The sequence below is a fragment of the Cnephaeus nilssonii genome, assembly GCF_951640355.1.
Source record: "Cnephaeus nilssonii genome assembly, chromosome: 5".
Classification (NCBI taxonomy): domain Eukaryota; kingdom Metazoa; phylum Chordata; class Mammalia; order Chiroptera; family Vespertilionidae; genus Cnephaeus; species Cnephaeus nilssonii.
This window is the reverse complement of record NC_137076.1, coordinates 25,865,083-25,886,074: the sequence shown is the minus strand read 5'-3', so window position 1 is coordinate 25,886,074 and position 20,992 is coordinate 25,865,083. Positions and strand designations below refer to the sequence as shown.

General features: G+C 56.2%; 1 protein-coding gene across 1 annotated transcript in view; it reads right to left on the bottom strand.

Annotated features, from left to right (window-relative positions):
- COL5A3 (collagen type V alpha 3 chain) overlaps window positions 1-20,992 on the bottom strand; it is a 38,577-nt gene that overhangs the window by 12,922 nt on the left and 4,663 nt on the right. The window contains exons 5-46 of the mRNA XM_079772861.1: window positions 20,226-20,330; window positions 19,797-19,949; window positions 18,620-18,733; window positions 18,377-18,523; window positions 17,081-17,128; window positions 16,966-17,007; window positions 16,591-16,653; window positions 15,818-15,892; window positions 15,653-15,736; window positions 15,382-15,438; window positions 15,240-15,293; window positions 14,978-15,031; window positions 14,355-14,408; window positions 14,221-14,274; window positions 13,962-14,015; window positions 13,290-13,334; window positions 13,129-13,182; window positions 12,915-12,959; window positions 12,703-12,756; window positions 12,508-12,552; window positions 11,625-11,678; window positions 11,477-11,521; window positions 11,261-11,314; window positions 9,857-9,901; window positions 9,706-9,759; window positions 9,455-9,562; window positions 9,002-9,055; window positions 5,949-6,002; window positions 5,038-5,082; window positions 4,760-4,813; window positions 4,588-4,632; window positions 4,137-4,190; window positions 3,990-4,043; window positions 3,850-3,903; window positions 3,612-3,719; window positions 3,353-3,442; window positions 3,027-3,080; window positions 1,762-1,869; window positions 1,571-1,678; window positions 1,425-1,478; window positions 783-836; window positions 42-149 (exon numbers count right to left, since the gene is read on the bottom strand). Of these exons, the coding sequence (XP_079628987.1) occupies window positions 42-149; window positions 783-836; window positions 1,425-1,478; window positions 1,571-1,678; window positions 1,762-1,869; window positions 3,027-3,080; window positions 3,353-3,442; window positions 3,612-3,719; window positions 3,850-3,903; window positions 3,990-4,043; window positions 4,137-4,190; window positions 4,588-4,632; window positions 4,760-4,813; window positions 5,038-5,082; window positions 5,949-6,002; window positions 9,002-9,055; window positions 9,455-9,562; window positions 9,706-9,759; window positions 9,857-9,901; window positions 11,261-11,314; window positions 11,477-11,521; window positions 11,625-11,678; window positions 12,508-12,552; window positions 12,703-12,756; window positions 12,915-12,959; window positions 13,129-13,182; window positions 13,290-13,334; window positions 13,962-14,015; window positions 14,221-14,274; window positions 14,355-14,408; window positions 14,978-15,031; window positions 15,240-15,293; window positions 15,382-15,438; window positions 15,653-15,736; window positions 15,818-15,892; window positions 16,591-16,653; window positions 16,966-17,007; window positions 17,081-17,128; window positions 18,377-18,523; window positions 18,620-18,733; window positions 19,797-19,949; window positions 20,226-20,330 (2,859 nt within the window). The remainder of the gene's footprint in view (window positions 1-41; window positions 150-782; window positions 837-1,424; window positions 1,479-1,570; window positions 1,679-1,761; window positions 1,870-3,026; window positions 3,081-3,352; window positions 3,443-3,611; window positions 3,720-3,849; window positions 3,904-3,989; window positions 4,044-4,136; window positions 4,191-4,587; window positions 4,633-4,759; window positions 4,814-5,037; window positions 5,083-5,948; window positions 6,003-9,001; window positions 9,056-9,454; window positions 9,563-9,705; window positions 9,760-9,856; window positions 9,902-11,260; window positions 11,315-11,476; window positions 11,522-11,624; window positions 11,679-12,507; window positions 12,553-12,702; window positions 12,757-12,914; window positions 12,960-13,128; window positions 13,183-13,289; window positions 13,335-13,961; window positions 14,016-14,220; window positions 14,275-14,354; window positions 14,409-14,977; window positions 15,032-15,239; window positions 15,294-15,381; window positions 15,439-15,652; window positions 15,737-15,817; window positions 15,893-16,590; window positions 16,654-16,965; window positions 17,008-17,080; window positions 17,129-18,376; window positions 18,524-18,619; window positions 18,734-19,796; window positions 19,950-20,225; window positions 20,331-20,992) is intronic.

The window sequence follows — 20,992 nt, the reverse complement described above, 5'->3', positions numbered from 1 at the left end:
GTGGGGAACCAGAGGCCATACCCCCAAACTTAGACACCCACCTGCAGGCCAGGGGGGCCAATCACCCCCACGAAGCCTCTCACGCCATCATCTCCTTTCTGCCCAAAGAGGCCTGGGGGTCCCCGGCGTCCCTGAGCCCCGTCTGCTCCCTGGGAGAGGAAGAAGGCCGGGCAATGTTAGGGTCCAGGTCAATGGTTGGAAACAGGCTTGGGGTCAAAGTCAGGATTGAGGTTGATGGTTGGAATCAGGGTTGGGATTAACTGTGGGGAGGGTCAAGGTTAGGTTTGGAGTTAGGGGTGTGGGTTAAGGGTCAGAGTTTGGGAACGAGTTCAAGGGTTGAGTCAAAGTTTTGAGATGGACATCGGGTGATGAGTCAGGTTCAGATTAAGGTCAAGATCATGAGCAGGGTTCAAATGGGGTTGAGATGGAATCTAGGGTTGGTTTTAAGGTTGAGGCCAAGGCCAGATTCAAAGTTTGACCTCAGGTTTGAGGTCAGCATCGCTGGGTGGGTCGGGGTTGGGGTTTGGGTAGGACTGGGCCAGGGTTTGGCTAATGAGGCATTTGAAGACAAGGTGTGCGTTGGGATTGAGGTTAAGGTCTCAAGCAGGGTTGAGATTGGGGCTGAGGTTCTGGATTGAGCCAGGTTCTGGGATGAGCGCATACTGGTTGTCAACATGGAGGAGATTAGGGTTGGAATTGAGTCTGGGCCTGAGTCCAGATGTAGGACACTGTCCCTTCCCCCCGGGGACCCAGGGGATGGTCACAGAGCCAGGAGCACCTACCGGGGAACCTGGGTGTCCCACAGGACCCCGTATCCCTGTTGGTCCAGGTGGGCCCTGGAGGAGGAAACAGAGTTGAAAATCCCTCAAGGTCAAGATTGGGGGGTGGCACTGGAGATGTCAATAATTGTCCCCCGCCCACTGCCCCCACCAGGAAGCCATGTGACCCCCATGATCCTTAAAATGACAAGACAGTCCCCAGCCCTGTCTTCCCAGCCACCAGCTGACGGGCTCAGACACAGACATCTGTCCTCAGCGCGGCCCCTCGGGCTGTTCCCCAGACATCCCCCCAGCACCAGGGACTGGTTCTGGCAGCGGTGGCTGAAGCCCCAAAGGGAAGCTGGGGAGGCGCTGCCCCGGAGCCGGAGCCGTGCAGAGTCACAGCCAGAGAGAGTGACATGCCACCAAGGAAAGGCAGAGGAGAGAGGAACTGCCCCAGCGCCCTCCCGCCCTCCTGGGGCCCCAGCGACTCTGTGGGCCCCTTCATTTCAGGCAGCGTGAGTGGCTTCTGTTACTTGCAGGTGTCAAGATGGGGTTCGGGGAGGCAGGAAGCTCCATGGCCTCCCCTCCGTCCCCCTGCCCCGTCCATCTCCACATCCCTCCCCGCTCCCTGAGGACTCACCCCCAAGCGGGGCCCCCACTTACCGCATCCCCCTTATCGCCTTTGCTCCCCTTGTGACCAGGGGTGCCCACTTCCCCCTGCAGAGGAAACAGGATGAGGAAGGACCCCCGGCCCTCAGCCTCCCCCCTCCCCCGCCTTCCCCAGCCCCTCCCTCTCCATGAACTCTCACCTTGTCCCCTTCCTCGCCCGAAGGCCCGGCAGCTCCAGGCGGCCCTGGAAGCCCCAGCGGCCCTGGGATCCCATCTTGGCCAGTGGGGCCAGGGGGACCACGTTCGCCCTGATGTGGGAGCAGAGGAGGGACGTCGGGCTAGGGCAGGAGTGGGGTCCTGGTGTGTGGAATGGGGTGGGCAGAGCACTTACCGGGGATCCCTTCTCGCCTGCAGGGCCCACAGGGCCTTGGCCTCCACTTTGGCCCGGAAGCCCGATGCCTCCTGCGGGGCCCACAGGCCCACGCTCCCCCGGGGAGCCCTGAAAACAGGGGTCAGGAAAGATAACAACAATAGCAGTTCTCATTTCTGGAGGTTTTTCAAGCTGCCAAGCACTGAGTTTAAGCAATCACCAGCACTTATCCAATCGGTTCCCCCAAGAGCAGGGGCAGAGGGCGCTGTGAACACCTAAGTCGGGGCAAGTGCCTCCTCTAACCACAGCCCTCAGGCCTTCCTCCTCAGACAAAGAGCAAAGAGAGAGACAGAGAGAGAGAGGGAGAGAGAGAGAGAGAGAGAGAGAGAGAGAGAGAGAGAGAGGTCCTCCTGGCAGCCCACCAGGTCCTGCACAACCTCCCCCTGACCCCTCCCTGCCCTCACCTCCTCCTACTCTCACCCCGGCTCACTCCCCTCCAGCCACAAGGTCGCCCTGCTGGTTCCTCCAATAAGCCAGGCACGGTCCAGCCTCAGGGCCTTTGCACATGCTGTTCCTCCCCCGGAATGCCTTCCTCTGTACATCCACTCAGGTCCCAAGTCAAATTCTCCTTCTCAGGAGGCCTTCCCTGACCAGCCTATCTCAGCTGCTCTTCCCACCTCCCTCTGCTGCTTTGTTTTGGGACATTCATCATTGCTCATTGCTCGTCTCCCCAACCAGAACGTAACCTCCAGGAGAAAGGAGGGTTTTGTGTTTTGTTGTTGTTGTTTTTTAATATATTTTTATTGATTTCAGAGAGGAAGGGAGAGTGGGAGAGAGATAGAAACATCAATGATGAGAGAGAATAATTGATCGGCTTCGTCCTGCACGCCCTCCACTGGGGATTGAGCCCACAACCCGGTATGTGCCCTTGACTGGAATCGAACCGAGGACCCTTCCGTCCGCAGGCCAATGCTCTACCCACTGAGCAAAACCAGCCAGGGCTAAAAAGACGGTTTTATATGTTTTTGTCTGGCACACAGGTGAGCATGTGTCAGAGCGATCATCTGGTTGAGTTATGTGATAACCTACGAGATGGGCTATGTTACAGATGAGGAAACTGAGGCTCAGAGTGACATGACTGCCCGGCCAGTGAGTGACAGAGTTGAATGTGGCCCAGGCCTGTCTGACTCCAAAAATAGTGGACTTCATAATGACAATGCCCAGCTTTCCAGACACCCCAAGTTCCTCCACCCTGCTCCCTACCCAGCAGATGGGGTTGCACTTACATTGGCACCAATGGGACCCGGGGGGCCCTTGTCACCCTTCAAACCAGTAGGTCCCTGAAGGAGGAGATGATTCACAGTCAAAAGACACACACCCCCAGGTACCTCCCAGGTCCTGTCTTCACTTTGGGGGGCTCATAGTTCCCACCTCCTTCCAGGCACTGAGGTTTGGGGAGGGGGTCTCCTCCAGGCCCCTCCTGCTGCCATGCCTTTATTTTCACAGTCGTCCCCCCCCCCCAGGATGCCACACCATGTCCCTGCCCTGAGCCCCCCAATTCCTCCTCTGCTTCAGGACCCAGCACACACAGAGGGCTCCGAAGGGTACTCACAGGGTCCCCTGGGGCTCCTTGGGGGCCGGGGAAGCCCCGCGGTCCAGGTGGTCCTTCCTTCCCAAGGGGCCCCAGCGGCCCCAGGTCCCCCTGCAGGAGTGCAGAGGAGGAAGGTCAGGCTCAGAGAGGGTTGTCGCCCCCCCCCCCATCTGGGAGCCTGCCCTCCCCTGTGGGGCTAATTCTGAGCCCTCAGGGGGCATGGGGCCACTGAGGGACCTTTGGGGCCCCTCTGCCAGGTCTCCCACAGGCAGGGTCTCACCTTGGCCCCCTCTCTGCCTTCCAGTCCCGGGAGACCTTGCTCACCAGGAGGTCCCGGAGGGCCGGGCGGGCCCCTCTCACCCAGCGGCCCTGCTTCTCCTGTCTTTCCCTGGAGAGGAAGAAGGCGCATCTTGAACGGAGGTGGTCTGGGGTGGGGAGTCTATCTGAGATCCACTCCCCGCCAAATACTATCCCCCAACTGGCACAACACTGGGGGGACCTGTGGGGTCCACTCTGACCTGAGGACCCACGACGCCGGCTGGACCAGGTGGGCCTGTTTGACCTTGAAAGCCCTGGGAAGAAAAATTAAAAGGAGAAGTCACATGGGGGGGGGAAGAAATGGAAAGCCCAATGGGGTCAGAGGTCAATGGTCACTCACCAATTCTCCTCTCTGTCCAGGGTGCCCAGGTCGCCCGTCTTTCCCCTGGGGGCCCTGAAGGACAAGGTGGGAGAGAGTCGAGGCACCAATAAGGAGCCTCTCCACGCCCCAGCTCCCTCCCCCCCTCACCAGGGTGAGCTCACTTACGGGGGGACCCTTTGGCCCAGAGAATCCAGGGGGCCCTTGCAGGCCTGGGAGGCCCTGAAATGGAACCAGAAGTCATTACTCACCCCCCTTGCCCGGCTGTCCTCAGCTCCACATGATGACAAGAGCTAGAACACACTGAGCGCCTTCTGCGTGCCGGGCACAGGGCCCGACCTACAGAAGTCATTTCATTCACCACTGCAGCCCTTGGGGTGGGGACTGTGGTTATTCCCATCTTGCAGAGGGGAAAACTGAGGCCCAGAGAGGTTCAGTGATTTGCCCAAGGTCACACAGCAGGTAAGTGGCCAAGGTAGGACTTGAACTCATGGCTCTGACCTCAGAGGCTGTGCTCTTTCCACTGCGTTATAATGTCTCCCTACCTCCTGGATTTGTCTCCTCCCCGGAAACACACACACACACACACACACACACTCACACTCACACTCACACTCACCTTTTCTCCAGGGATTCCAGGGGCCCCGTCCTGGCCCACATCGCCCTAGGACAGAGTGAATGAGATTCAGGCCACAGAACAAACTCAACTGGGAGGGACTGGGAGGGACTGGGAGGGACTGGGGAGCCTGGGCAGAGGGTCTGCCTGCGGAGCCTGATCGCCCACCCCATACCTTGGGGCCTAGTGGCCCTGTGGGACCCGGTTGCCCCCTCTCTCCACGGGAGCCCTGAATAGAAAAGAAGCAAAGATTAGAAGTGAGAGGGTGGGGGGAGCCTAGGAGATGAGATCAAGTCCTCTGGGTCCCATCCCTCTTCTCCCACCAGGGACACCGACTTAACCCAAATCCTCTTCCTTGCCCACTCTTGACCTCCCCAACTCCCCTCTCCTAGTCCCTCCTTCCAGCCCTGCCCCCCAAGACCCTGTGGGGTGGGGAGGCTCCCCATTTCTTACAGGCAGTCCCCGCTCTCCCTCCAGTCCTGGCTGCCCGGCCTTCCCCTGGAAGATCAATCAGGTGAGGGGGAGCAGGTTACGGTGCAAACACATGACCAACACACAGAGGTACCCAGTCACACACCCAGAAAGATGCCCGTCACCATTTATTCCCAAGCCTTTCATTCACACACACACAGTCACGCAAAGATCACAGACATGTAGGATTGCACCTATAGGACCCACGCATATAAGCATGTTTGTCCGCGCGGACACCTATTTATGATAGTTGCACACATGACTACATGCCGTCGTGACAAGCACTGGGTGATCGCAGCCTCAGGCTGACATGTGAAGCCCGACATGCAATATGTTCCTTGAACACGTGTACACTCAATGTAAACACATACATGCATGGGTTTATGTGAAGACGCAGTCCTGATAAGCACAACGCATACATGCACTCGTGTGCCTATACACAATGTCCATTTACTCAGCAACAAGGCACACAGAGCAGAGTAATGCACGCATGTGTACGCAGTCGCTCAGTGTACACAGAAATACACGCATATTATATCATATCCTTTCACACACATATGCATGCCCCTCACACACATGTATGTCCACAATCACACACTGTGTGCAGGCTCATGCCCCGTTCACTCAGTCACAGCCCACAGGCTGCAGCACCCAGACCCCATATAATCTGCACTGAGAGACACACGGGACACACGTGCACACATGTATGCAGAGGCACCTGTGCCACAATGCCGGGCAGGGTCACCTACATGTGTCCTGCATTGCACATGGGATAAAGTATGCCCTCAAGTGCTTCCAGGCATAGACACAGACACCCAGGGCCCCCCCATCATGCACAGCCACGGATGCTGTCGCCCAGGTAAGCCCTTCCCTCCCTGCCCCTCACGACTCACCCGCCTCCCTTTCTCTCCTATTGGTCCCAGGGGGCCAGGCAGGCCCGGGGATCCCTGAGGAGAGAGAATCGGAGAGAAGAGGTGGGGTGAGGAGAGTGGGTGGTGGGCCACATTGGTCCCTCACCCCATTCAACCACCCCATCCTTTCAGGCCTGTCCAGGCCACTGATTCCAGAAGCTTCTTTGGTCCTCCAGCCTGTCTCCTCCAGAGCGGCCTTCTGCCCTCCTCTCCCCTCTCTCGCCCTTGCTCACTCCACTGCAGCCACACGGCCTCCTCCGTGCTCCTGAGGACCCGGATGCGCTCCTGCCGAGGCCTCTGCACGGCTGCTCCCTTCGCCTCAGATGCTCTTCTCGCCCGTCCCCCACGGGGCCGCTACTCCTCATCACTGAGCCCTCATGGCTTCCTGCCACTCTCCTGACCACCACGTCCGCTGAGTCACCCTCCGTCTACCGCATTGGCCTATTTTATTTTCCCCATCATATTTGTATGGAAACGACCTTATTCGCTTGCTCACTTATCCAACATCTGTTTTCCCCACGAGGACACAGTGCTCCGCTCGTACTCCCCGCTGTCTGGCATGCCGGGGCCTCCTCGCTGTGTTAACTAAACCGCTCGCTGCAGCCCTTCCAGCTCTGCCCGTCCTGGAGGCCCCCTGGAGGCTCTGATTTCCCTCCCACCCTCACGGTGTTTGCCATCCCAAGGCCACGCAGCGGCCCTGGGATCGCAAAATGGCTTAACTCCCTGGGAATCGGCCTCCCTGTTTGTAGCCAACCACATCCGCCTCACCAGGTCTTGGTGAGGCTTAAGCAGGGTAAAGTGTAGAAAGTGATTTACACAGTGCTTGGCACACAGAAAGTGCTCAAGCAATGTTAGCTGTCATTGTTATTTCTGATTATTACGATCTGCTGTGGGCTGTTTAGCTGCCCTCAGCATTCACATCTGAAGCTCTACTCCCCGCTGTGATGGTATTTGCAGGTGAGGTCTTTGGGAGGTCTGAAGTCATGTCAGTGGAGCCCTCATGAATGGGATCGTTGCCCTTAAAATAAAAGACTAGACCTCTCTCTCTCTTTCTCTCCCTTCCTCCCCCGCACCCTCTCCCCGCTCCACCATGTGAGGATACAGAAAGAAGACGGTCATCTACAAACCAGGAAGAGCCTTCACCAGAACCTAAGCATGCTGGCATTCTGATCTCAGACTGCCACCCTCCAGAACTGTGAGAAATGCATTTCTGCCCTGGCTGGTTTGGCTCAGTGGATAGAGTGTCAGCCTGCGGACTGAAGGGTCCCAGGTTTGATTCCGGTCAAGGGCACATGCTCGGGTTGCAGGCTGGATCCCCAGTAGGAGGCGAGCAGGAGGCAGCCAAACAATGATTCCCTCTCATCATTGATTTTCTGTCTCTCTCTCCCTTCCTATCTGAAATCAATAAAAATACATTTTTTAAAAGAAATAAATTTCTGTTGCTTAAACCACCCAGTCTGAGGTGCTTTTATTATAGCAGCCTGAGCTAAGACCCTGACCTCAGTTTAACAGACACACCAGGCCTCCTGTGTTGTACTGCTCGCTGCCCAAGTCAGGTCTTGGCTTTGCTCTAACTTCCATGAACTCCTCTGACAGGCTGGGTTTTATTATTAGCTACTAGAGGACCGGTGCACAAATTCGTGCATGGGTGGGGTCCCTTAGCCTGGCCAATCGGGGTTGGCCAGCCAGTGTGGGGGAGGAACTGTGAGAGGTTGGCTGTGGGAGCGCACTGACCACCTGGGGGCAGCTCCTGTGTTGAGCGGCTGCCCCGTGGTGGTCAGTGTGCATCATAGCTACCGACCGGTCATCTGGTCTTAATGGTCGGTCACTTAGGCTTTTATATATATAGATGGTGCTGTGAGTTTATTCCCAAACCTAGTTATGTCAGTTGCCCTTGCTATTGGAGTCGTGTGGTTTAAGGAGAGTTTACAGAAACTAATGAAACATAGAAAGGAAAAGAAAGATGTCTATCAAGGCTAAGTTAAATGGAAAAGACTTGACATGAAGGGAAGTCCCCCCCAAAAAAATGCTGTCAGCAAGGCCGGTGTGGCTCATGGTTGAATGTTGACTTATGAACCCATCGGGGCACATGCCCCATGTGGGCTCAATCCCCAGTGGGGGGTGGGGGGTGGGGGGTGCAGGAGACAGCTTACCAATAATTCTCTCTCATCATTGATGTTTCTATCTCTCTCTCCCTCTCTCTTCCTCTCTGACATCAATAAAAATTTACTTTTTTAAAATTGCTGTCCGATTAGGCATGGGCAGGATAACTGTGCCAGGTGGAGAGGGCAAACGCATGGAACTCTGGAAGGATCCTATCCTAAGATTTCTTCCCAAGCGTCCTTAAGCTTCAGCTCCACTTCATATAAACAAAAACTATAAATCATTAATGATGCAATATGGGTGTAGCTTTGGCAGAAAGATGTGTCTAATCAGTAGCCTCATCCATCAAAACACTGGCAAGCAATGTACATTTTTACATAAGTGCATTTTATTGTAAGTTATAACTAATTCAAGATATGTAAGATATGTATTTTTTATGATTCTCCCCCTTGCTGACTTTGTTTAAACCCATTTCAATCACACCAAGTAAGAAGGATCCTATAAATTTTTGTTATCATAAATATTGTCATTATTATCATCAAATGGATGAAATAAATAGTACTGGTATCTCCGCTGTGCAACTGAAAAAAAAATGGGCTCAAGAAACTTGCCCAGAGAGCATTTGAGATCTTGCTTCCCGGCAATTGTCTTCCGTTTGGGCTCCAATAAATTCTTATAAAAATTCAAAAGAGAGAGAGAAAGAGACTTGCCCAGGGTTCCTTAGCAAGTAAGGGGTGACTTGCCCAAGGTCACATGGAAGCTAATGAATGGGTACTGGAGCCCAGCTGTCAGCTACCAAAGCCCAAACCTCATGCTGTTGATCCATGAGCCAGGGGTGGAGAGCTCAACTCCCAGACCATAGCCCAGACCCCCAGATGTTAATAAGCCTCTGACCCCTGCCCTTGCCCACCCTGAGCCCCCTAGCTTCTTACCTTAGGACCTGGGCGTCCTGTGTAACCTGGGAGACCTGGCAACCCAAGTTTGCCCTACAGAGGAATTATGGAACAAAGTTTAGAAATTGCAACCTGGAGGTCAGGGGGGAGAGGGCAGGATGGCCGGGGCATGTGGAAGGCACAGCAGGGTGAGATTCTCTCTCCCCCCTCCCCTATCCACTCTCTAAAAATCAACGGGGAAAACACCCTCAGGTGAGGATTAACCAAAAAAGAAAGCCTGTGGCATGTGGTGGTTATGGGAACAAAAAGCGGGTAACGTGCATGGCATTGCTCTGTAATGCTGAGCGGAGGAATCAGAGATGGTAAGGAGGGTCGCAGCCTCCTGAGGTTGGAGAGCAAAGGGCAGAGGGCAGAGGGCAAAAGTCCAGGAACCCGTGACCACAGGGTGAAAAGCTGAAGGGTAGACTGGAGGGGTGACCAAGGTCCATTCACCTTCTCCCCAGCTGAGCCTGGGGGCCCCTCCTCACCAGGCAGCCCCTCCTGCCCTTTCAGCCCTTCAGGACCATCCTCTCCCCGGGGACCTGGGGGTCCCGGGTGCCCCTGGAATAGAAAGGAGAGGCCCTGATATCGGTTCCTTGTCACTCTTACTCCATGAAGCCCCAGTCTTAGCCCCAGCTCACCCCCTCCCTGTCTTCCCCAAGTCCCCCAAACCCACAAGACCCCTTACCTGGAGATCACCTTACCCGATCTCCTTTAAGCCCCCCATCACCCTTGAAGCCTGGGAAGCCATCCTCTCCCTGAAGGGAGAGAGTACAGAGGTCAGGGTTCAGGGAAGGTTCACAGGCACAGCCCCTGTATTAGGGCTCCCCCACAAGGAATCCCCTCCCTTCTCACCTTCTCGCCTTTCTCCCCCTGGAGGCCCCGGTTGCCAGAGGTACCCTGAAAAACAAAGAAGCTCTCCGGTCCTTCCCCTGCTTAATTAAGGAGAGCCCCAAACTCAGCCCCCTGCCCCCCCAAAGCAGGTTCCCCAAAGCCAAGAGGATGCTGGACTGGAGTGGGGTAGGGCCAGCCCACTCGTGTGCTGTGCAGGAAGCTGCCTCTCTCCCGCCCCTTCTCCCTGGCAGCCTCCCAAGGTCATCTGCGTGGGGATGTGCAGGGAAGGCCAAATTTCCAAGTAATTCATTCCCATCTCCCGGGGACACTGTGTCCACATTTCCTTCTGGCAGGAGAAGGAGGATGAACATTCCAGGCCCCAGCCTCACTCTCAAGGCAAAGGAATGCTCCCCATTGTACTGGCTACAATGTGACTCTGTGCCTGGCAACAAGGCACGTCTGTGCTTGGGGACAGCGAGATTGCTCGGCGCAAGCCCAGATGCCGCTCACACCACACTCTGGGCTCGGGCCCCAGGGAAAGCTGCACTTGGCTACAGTGTGACTGAGCTCAGAGATACAATGAAATGACAGTAGGATACCATCTAATTATGTGTTTTGACAATAGCATGACTGGGTCTCCTTCCACAGAGAGACACAACGTAACTGAGCTCGGTGACTACAATGAAATTGCACTTGGATGTAATCTCCTATGTGATTTGACAACCGCGTGGCCTTCTCCAGATTCATGTGACCCCAGTGTAACTGAGCTTGGCAACAACTGTTCTCTGGCCCTGGCTACAATGTAACTGGACTCAGCTATCACAAAGGTCTCAACTACATATAACTGCGCCTGACTACAATGTCACTGAGTGTGGCCACCCACAGGGCTCTGTGGCCTGCTGTAACATAGCCTCCTCCCTGGTGACAGTGCAACCAAACTTGCCTTCGATGCAAAAACGTGAAGAGCTGACTCTTGGCTACCACCACACTCCGTTCTTAGACCTCAGGCAGAGTGTACCTGTACTTGGCTACAGTGTAACTGGATTTGGCTACCAAACAGATGTGAATCCCAATGTCCCTGTTCTTAGTCAGCAGTGACCTCTGTTTAGCCACAGCGCGGCTCTCAGCGGGTCCCCACGTTGCTGTGCTTGTAGATGGCGTGACTCTGGGCTTGAGCTTTAAAGCCACCTCTGCTTGACTACAATGTGCTGACCTGGACTTGGACGTGGCATTTGTGCTTACGGTGAAAAGGGTTCGGCCTCAAGTGGACTTAACTGTTCTCAGCGACAAGGCAGCGACTACACTATAATGCTGTCCTTTGGCTGTTCAGCTCCAAAGTGATACACATGCCTGTATATTGCCGCTCAGACCCAAACCCCGCTCTCCCACTACACCTTGCCTGGCTGATGCTGATGAATCACCTACCTTCACACCCCGAGGTCCAGGATATCCCCGAGGGCCTGCGGACCCTGCTGGGCCCTGCGGTGAAGATAAGATTAGTGCCATCCTGTCCTCCGCCCCTCCCCTCCCCCCCCCCATGTTCTCAGGGCCCTCATCTCTCTCCTCATAAGGCCCTGACTCCTGGCCTTGACTTACCAACCCTTATCCCCAACCCAGCCTCTCTCCAAATCACTTACTTACCTGGGTCCCTTTCTCTCCTGTGGGGCCCTCGTGGCCTGGGTGACCCTGGGGGGGAAACACATTCTAAGTTATCAGAGACCCACATTTACCACCCAAATCCCCAAGCCTCCCTTTCTTCTTCTTCCTCCTTCCAGCATCCAGGTCTCACCGGAGGGCCATCGGATCCCGTGAGGCCTGGAATTCCTGGGTGTCCCGGAGGACCCTGAAAGAAAAGGAACAGGAGGAGGAGACAGAGGGTCTCAGAGCCCGGATTCCACCAGGAGCATGCCGCCGCATCAGATTCCAGAACAAGCAGATCCCTCGGGCCAGGAAATCGAACCCCAGCTACGCCCCGACTTGCCTTGTGGCCCTGGCTAAGCCCCCTGGCCGCTCTGAGCCTCAGAAATCCTCTGCCTCGGGGAAGCTGAGCCAGGCATGGAAGAACAGTGTGGGAGAAGTTGAAGTGGGGGCTCCCTAGCCACACCCCTTTCTTTAGAAGTACCTCCCACCCACAGCTCCATCTGAAGAGGCAAGGGCCTTGGCAGGCAGGAGGTGACTCCCTGAGGCAGGCCACTGCCCCAGCGAGGCCAGTCCGATTCTCTCCTGAAGTTTACCTGAGAGCAACCAGGACCAGCCGGATTGGGGTAAAGAAACTACAAGGTCACAAGGAGTGAGTGAGAGCTGGGGTAAGGACACACTGAAATGCGTGCCTGCCAGGGGAGACAGAAACATGTGCGGAGGAACAAAGCTGGCAGCCCAGGGCCCCAGAGAAAGGGCTTTCCTGACCCATGAGTCTTGGTAATATTTTCTATGACTGGCGTCTGAGGGTCCCCTGTACCCTGACAATATCCCCTTGTGTGAGCTAGCTTTGGTGGCTTTCAGTTCCTTGCCACCTACCCTTCGCCAACAATGGCACGGTGCCCCCCTGGCCTTTTTAGGAAATGCTGTGCTTTGTCATTACCCAGAGCTAACAAACGGGCCCCGTGGAAGCTTTTCCTGCAGAATGTACTGAACAAGACCTGGGTGGGGGAGGGGGCAGAGATGTCACTCACCTTCTCTCCAGGAGTGCCAATGGGTCCCTGGGGGCCAGGGAGTCCCTGGGGACAGTAAAAAAAAAAAAAAAAATAGAGGGCAGAGGGAGGCATGAGAAAGGGGTGGTGAGTGCTGCAGTTGGGGAGGCTGGGGTGGGCGGTCTGTGACCTGGGCTGGCCATCACCACCCACATTATTGGGAAAGGTAGCTCAAACCTGGGACCCCGGATTCCCCTGCTGTCCTGGGGGTCCTGGTTCTCCTGGAGGACCCTGGGGAGAAAGGGGGAGTTGTGAAGCCGGAGGGGATCACGGTGTGGAGGTGTCCGTGAAGCTGACGCGCGGGGAGGGGCTCATGGGAGGAGACAAGGATAGGGACGGTCATGGGGTCCCTGTCAGAAAGCATCGGGGTCGGAGGGTAGAACACGTACCACGTTCCCTTTGACACCTGGCGCACCATCAATGCCCACTGCGCCCTGCGGGAGAGAAGCCGTGAGGCCGGGAGACACACCCGCAGGAGCCTGCGCCCGAGACGCTGCGAGGTGCGTGTGGGAGGTGAGCGCGCAGAGAAGAACCGGCAAGGGCGTGGGCATGCAGAGCGAGGGGAGCAGGCAGCACGGATGCGAGAGACAGCGGCATTCTCACCGGGCTGCCCAGCGGCCCAGGCGAGCCTCGGGGGCCAATCAGTCCTCGGGGGCCCTGCAAGGAAGTAGGAGCATTATCCCCTCATCGCTGCTCTGAGCCCCATGAGTCCTGACTTCCGTCCCCGGCACCAGGCAAGGGGTCCAAGGGTCCCTGATACTCACCGGCTCCCCAGCCTGGCCAGTGGGCCCTGGAGGTCCCTCTGCTCCCTGTGGGAAAGCATCATCACTTGGGGAGGGGGGAGGGGAGAGAAGGAGGGGGAGGGGGAGAGGGGGAAAGAAGGACCCTAGGAGAGCCACCGTCCCTCATCTGGGCAGCCCCTCCCAGGGGCCCCAGAGTCAGAGCATGGGGCAGGATCCAGCTGATAAGCACATGTGACTCGATTCAGGCCTCTGACCCCAAACCTGGACCCTCCACCCTGAGTCTCACCTCCTAACGCCAGTGCTAGCCTGCAGCTCTCCCTCTGTCTTTTTTTTTTTTTTAATATATTTTTATTGATTTCCAAGAGGAAGGGAAGGGGAGAGAGAAACATCAATGATGAGAGAGAATCATTGATCGGCTGCCTCCTGCACACTCCCCACTGGGGATCCAGCCTGCAACCCGGCATGTGCCCTTGACCAGAATCGAACCTGGGACCCTTCAGTCTGCAGGCCGACGCTCTATCCACTGAGCCAAACCAGCTGGGGCTCTCCCTCTGGTTTGAGCCTCGCTGGGGCCTCCTGGCCCTCCAGGTCAGACCCTCACCCCTCATCCTGTCCCCTGAATACTCCCCTCCTCTCTGACTCTCATTCTGGCTTTCCAGACCAAGCCATCTCCTAACTCTCTTGTAAACTTACCTTCTTACCATCTTCTCCTGGGGGACCAGGCCGCCCCATATGGCCAAAGTCACCCTAGGGTGGGACCAGAAGGGGGTTCAGTGTGGAAATGTGGGGGTAGAGATTAACACACACACACCCACACAACCCCCAGGAAAGAAGATGGGACACGAAGGGTGAGGACTCAGAACCAGGGTTGGAAGTTCTGATACTGGGGGTGGGGAGGGGCTCATGAATATTGGGAGGGGTTGGGCACGAGGCAGGGACCTCACACACTCACCCTTTGGCCCTGCTCACCAGGCAGCCCTGGAAGGCCATCAAAGCCCCTGTCACCCTGCACAAAGAGACGCCAGCTGAGCCTTGGGTCCTTGACCCTGACATTTCCTCAATCCCAGTCCTGGCCCCATCACCTACCTTAGGTCCTGTGTCCCCTGGGAGGCCTCGAGCCCCATCTGCTCCAGAGCGGCCCTGTGGGGGAGTGACATCCTCAGGATACCCACCACCATTTTCTGAGCCCCTTCTCGTGCAGAGTCCTGTGCCGGGAGCTTCTGTGTTAATCTAACCTTCCACATGTACCTCAAACCCACCCACTACGCTCTACAACCATGGCCCTGTCTCTAGTCCAGGTCACCATCGTCACAAAAAGTAAGAACCCTCAGCTTCAGACTCCATCAGCTGCCCTGCTGTGTGTTTCTCCTGGCACTTAAAACTATCTGGAGGTATCTTGCTCGTTATTCCCGCCATGTGCCAGACTTCTCTTTTGCACATGCTGTTCCTTCTCCCGGAATGCCCTTCCTCTCCTGTTTACCTGGTTCTACCCCAGATTTCAGCTCAACCTCATTTTCTCTGGCAAGTCCTCCCTGCCTCGGGACCCGGCCAGACGCTTTTGTCACACGCTCAGTGGAGCTGCCATCCTTTGTCCTCTACTCTAATCCCACCAATGACACCAACACACCCTAGGAGCAAAAAGCTGAAGCTCATGTTGGGTGTGTTGAGGGATGGATGAGAGATGACCTGAGGACCTAGGAGTCACTCACCATCTTGCCCTGCCGGCCAGGGGGCCCAACAGGTCCCTGAAGGCCTCGGGGACCCTGGAAGAGAAAGAAAAAGAGAATGGCAAGAAAAATAAGAAGCAGGAAGGACTTGTTTTTAATCATTCCCTAGGAAGGGTAGTGATCGCAAGAGTATCCCAGCCCCTTTGTCATTTCCCCCAACTAGCACTTTATCCCGTGGCCCAAAGGGAAGACCTTTCCCATGCAGTCCTGTCCCCACCCCCCACACCCCACACCCCGATCTTACCTGTGGCCCCATTTCTCCCATCTCTCCTTTCTGACCTGCATACCCAGGGAGACCCTTGGAAGAAGAGGTGGAGAAATGCCATTAGAGTACCTTCCCCTCTCCACTGACGTATCTCCCTCTTTCATGCAGCCTCTATACTCACCACGGGGCCTGGACGTCCAGTGAGCCCTACCGGGCCAGGGGGCCCTTTCATGGACAGCTGGAAAGACAGAGGGCAACAGAGCCTCAGCTCTCCCACAGGACTCCAGCGCACCCACCCCACCCACCACAGCCCCACCCGCCAGAGGGATCTTCAGGAGACAAATATCTACCTGTCTCCTGACTAGCCCTTCATTACCCCCATCTCTGCCATTCCCTCGATGTCCTTCTACCACCACCACCCCCATCAATTCCCCTGATTGTCCTCCACGCACCTGAGCCTGTTGCATTATTGCCTGAGCCTGGGCCTGCTGGAAGGAGACTGGGGGTCCTTTGAGGGAGCCGCTTGCAAACTGGAACTATCAGGCAACTGGCAGTGAGGGGAGCCCCAAAGAGAGGCTCCACCCCCCCAAAGCTGTGCCATCCTATCTCCTTCTTACCGGCATCATGATCACAGTTCCTGGTAGGCCCCGGTGTCCATCCATGCCAGGGATTCCCGGGAGGCCAGCAGGGCCCTAAGAGAGGCAGAAGGGGACAGAGAGACTGAGGTGAGAGACAGAGATGGAGGACTAGAGGGGTGGAGACAGAGAAATGGAGAGAGGGAGAGACAGAGAAAGGAGAGACAGAGAAAGATGGAGGCAGGGAGAAAGAGAGAAAGAGTAGGCAAGAGAAAAACATAGAGATGGAGGGAGAGAGCCATAAAAAGTAGCAGAGCCCCTAGCTGGTTTGGCTCAGTGGATAGAGCGTCAGCCTATGGACTGGAGGGTCCCGGGTTCGATTCCAGTCAAGGGCACATGCCCGGGTTGCGGGCTCGATCCCCAGTAGGCAGCCAACCAATGATTCTTTCTCATCATTGATGTTTCTATCTCTTTCTCTCTCCCTTCCTCTCTGACGTCAATAAAAATATATTTTTTTTTAAAAAAAAGAAAGAAACAGAGACACGGACATAAGGAGAAAACAGAGATAAAAGACACTCAGAGAGAGAAACAGGGAGAAAAGCAGGAGATAGGCCCCCAGAGACAGGAGAGGGGCCCGAGCCAGAATGACAGTTCACAGGTGGAGAGAGAGGAGCCGGAGAGGCCTGAACCAGCTCCAGGACGGTATCCCCAGTCCCGCCTCTCAGACCCACGTTCAGACATCCGCGCTGCCCACCTCAGCCCCACAGCCTGAAACCTCACTCCCCAGACAGATACACCCTGGAGGAGTCTCTTACCGGTGGGCCGGGGTCCCCAGGGAACCCAGGGGGTCCAGAAGGGCCTGAGGGGCCATCCACCCCCTGTTGAGGAGAGAGGAGCAGAGGTCATGAGAAGTGCAAAGTTTGAACCAGGCTGACTTCTGACCCACCACTGACCCTGACCCCATGCTGACCTCTACAGCCAACCATGGAGCCATTCCTGGCCCCTAATCCTACACGGACCCACAGCAATCCCCTTTACACCCCAATTCCTATTCTGCCATCCTTTGAGCCTCAAATGTCCAATAGTCTTCAAATGACCTGACAATATCACATTCCAACTCCTCACCCCAGGGGCCAAACACCCCAACTGGAAGAGAAAGACAGGAAGAGAGGAATGCAGCCCTGACTCACCCGAGGTCCTGGGGCTCCTGGGGGTCCCTCAAACTGCTGCCCCTGAAGGAAAAATGAGTGTGACTCCCCTTCTAGCCCAGATTCCACCGCTTCCTCCCAGTCCCGGGCCCCTCACCTGCTCAATCACTGCAGGTTCTCCTTTGGCTCCCTTCTCTCCAGCGCCCTGGGACGGGGGTGGGGGGGGGGAGGAGAAAAGAGATGTGAGCCCTGCAACTCAGACAAAGAACTCCCAGCCAGCCAACCTCACAGTCAACACACACACACACACACACACACACACACAACCACACACACACAAACACACACGTGCGCACACACACACACACAGCCCATCCTCTGAGCTCCCTGGGCTGTCCTTTCTTCAACCAAGATGTTCCGAGCAGCTCAGCTCCCAGCTGCCGCCTGGCCCGGCAGCGTCAGGAGAAGAGCACCTGCTCTAGAGCCTGTTGTTCGGGCCTGACCCTGGAGCTGCCTCTCCCTAGCCGGCGGATGGACAGCAACTCCTTTAACTCCCCTGGCCTCCCTGCGAAGTCGGTGGGTGGATGGTGTCGTCCCGTGAAAAGAGGAGTCCCATGAACATAGGAATAAGTTCAAGCAGTGCTTGGCACGTAACAGGGTAAGTTCCTTAGAATTCTTCCCCGCCACCCCGTCCAGCACCAAAGCTGGAACCTGTGCCCCCTTCTCCGTCTGCACTATTCCCCTCGGCAATTCTACCGAATTCCTTGGCTACAGCTAGCATCTCTCGGTGGATCAGTCCCAAGGGTTCATCTCCAGCCTAGACCATCTGTCTCCCTTGAACACCAGAATCTTCTAACCAACCACCCGCTTGACATCTCCACTGGGAGGCCAAACGGGGGTTGCCGAGTTAGCACATCCAAAATGAGATCCTTGGCACTTCCTACTCGCCCCGCCCTCAGGCTTCCCCATCTCGCTCCACGGTACCATCGGGAATCTGTCGTCATCCTTACATCTTCCTCCACCTCCAGCAGCAAGACCAACGTGGAGCATGACCCAAATCTGTCCACTTTTTTCTATCCCCACCTCCACTGCCCTCCTCCAGGTCACCACGGCTGTTGCTGAGACTACGTTTCCCTGCTGCCTCTCTGGCTCCCCCTATGGTCCACATGCTGCTCAGCAGCCAGAGGAGCTGCTAAAACTCCAAATCAGATCTGGTTCCATCTCCAGTGGCTTCTCATCATGCTTAGTCGAAAAGTTGAATGAATCACCCCACCCACACAGCCATCTATTAGCACAATGTCTGTCACATTAGCACAGTGCCTGTAGATAAATATTTGTCAACTCCACTGGGATGGTAGGAAGGCATTCCAGGCAAGATAGAAATAAGGCAAGAGGAAGAATGTGACCGTGTGTGGCCACGCCCCCTGCGCCTAACCCAGTCACCCAGACTCACTGGGAAGATGTGGAACTGAGTCTGCGACGGCTGTTCTGCTGCCCGGAAGTAGGGGCCCATGGTGGGGCCATCTCCTTCCTCATCCTCTCTGGCTAAATCAGTCTCCAGGGTCCCCAGTTCAGTTTCACTGTCAGGGTCCAGCCCCTCCTGAGGACATTAGGACAGACCGAAGTTTACCCCTGATCACCTGCCACCACCACTGCCCAGGGGCCTTCCCTTCCAGCCCCATCCACTCCCACCAACCTCCAGCATGGTGACATTGTGGCCAATGGTCACAGTGGTGGCGATGACCATGGGCGTGGGACTCGGAGGCAGAGCTGGAGCTGTTGTCTCTGTCTTGGGGATGTCAGTAGAGGTCTGGAGAAGGGACACGGGAGTATCTGGTTTAGGGTCAGGCCAATTAAGACAAAAAGGAGACGAAGGAGGAGTGGGCCCTGCCCCCCTCCCAGTCTGAGGAAGTGGGCATAAGAGGATTCCCAGAGAACATTAAGAGGGATGGGTGGGGCAGGGAGCTGGCCATTAGAGGCGAAGGTGTGCTGGCTGGACCAAGACCGCCAGCAGGGGGAGCTCTCATGTGTGGAGGAGGAGGGCTGAGCCTGGGAGACAGCCCGGCTGGCTCCGGAGCCCAGTGATCAGGGTCAGGGTCCAGCACTCAGGGCCAGGCTCCCGGAAGCCTATCCCACATGTCCTCTCCCAAGGCGAGCTCCCATCAGCCAGCCAAGCCACAGTCAGCGAGGGAGCGGCAGCCCCTCTGGCCTGGACAGCTGCAGAGGAACTGGGTCAAGAGCCACAAAGAAGACAGTGGGGGCCCAGGTAAGGGGCTGGGGCTGGGACTGGGGCTGGGGCTGAGGAAGGAGCTGGGGAGAGGCAGCTACCCCGGTGCCCCTGCTCTGGGCCTGAAATAGTAAGTCTTTCTCCCCGCTAATACCGAAAGCAGATGTAGTACAACCTGTGACCCTGCCCTAACCAAGGACCCCAGCCAATGGCCTTCAGCAATGACCCCTGCCCTGTGACCCACCAACTATCAATCTCTATCAGGGAAGTCAAATAGTGCTCCCAATTTCAATTAATGACTCCCCAATAAATAACCCTCACCAATGGCCCCAAACAGTCAACCCCAAGGAATGGCACACTGATGAACCCCGCTACCCTTAAACAGGACCCCTCATCAAGATCCTTCTAATAATAAGGTCCTCGTCCTGATGGGGCCCCTCCCTCCAGCCCCCCAGAACTTGGGGGCAGAGATGGAGAGCTCATAAGACAGAACCAGCACCCCCACCCCTCCACCCATTCATCAGTCAGCTAAGGTAAATCAAAAGTCAGGGATTGGAGACTGAAAGCAGAGACCTTCATCAGCGGGAATCAGGAACCAGAAGTCAGGCAGCCAACGTTCAGAGGTGAGAGGTCAAAGGTCCCTTACCCGGTTCTCCAGGGAGCCAAGAGATGGATCCAGGGCCAAGGTCTCTTTGTTCTTCTTCTTCTTGCCCTTCCCCTTGCGACCTCGCCCTTTTTTCTTCCCCTTTCCCTTCCTCTTCCGTTTGGGGGGAGGGCTTTCCGGCTCCCCCTGAGGGACCTGGGAAGAAGACCCCAGTCAGATCCAGAGGTCCTTCGTGGGGGCCTCATCACTCAGGTCACTCAAGACTATGTTAGCACACAGCCCACTCATCCTGTGTCTTGAAGCCAGGACTCATTCAGCTTTATGATCCCGGGTCAAGGTCACTCATGCCTATGATCTGTTTTGAGGGCAGGAGTCACTCAGCCCCATGGATGGGGCTCAGAATTCACTCATTCCTGAGACCTGAAGCCAGGGATGACTCAGCCTGTGGCCTACGACAAGCCTGTCACTCACCCCTGAGGCTGTAGGGTCCAGGTGGTCACAGCCCAGAAGGTAGCGCTCACAGGCCTGGAAGGCAGCCTGAGGATCGGTGCTTATCAGCAGCTCCTGGATATCTCCCTGGGGAGAGGGTGGGAGACAGGGAAGGAAGCCACAGGCCAACTCTGACCCCCAATCCACGCATCGAGGCTTGGTGCTTCTCCACCCAGAGCACCCTAAGTATAAGGAGGGGGTGGCCCCCACCAGAGCCCCAGTGACCCCTCGGTTCTTCAAAACTGAGAGAAGACAGATTCTACCAGGGTCACAGCAAACCACAGCCGCAAACCACAGCCCACAACATCCGTCCCATCAGAGGCACATTTGTTCCCTCGCTCTCGGGTGTCAGGTGACTTTCAAGGTACCGGGGAGCAGGGGAACAGCAGGATGGAGGAGGTCGAGGCCTCCTGGAGGTGGCACACATCACAGTCACACGCAGCACAGTCACCACACCAAAAACACGCCTGTCCCATGGCCACTCAACGTCATGCCTTGCCAGCACCCAACATCATAACCACCCCGCACACAATCACACACCACCACAACGAGCACAGTCACGCGTCACAACCTTATCCTCCCGCCACACGCCAAGCATGCGCATCACAAACGATCATTGCGTGGCTCTAGAACAGGGGTCCTCAAACTTTTTAAACAGGGGGCCAGTTCACTGTCCCTCAGACCGTTGGAGGGCCGGACTATAGTTTTAAAAAAAAACTATGAACAAATTCCTATGCACACTGCACATA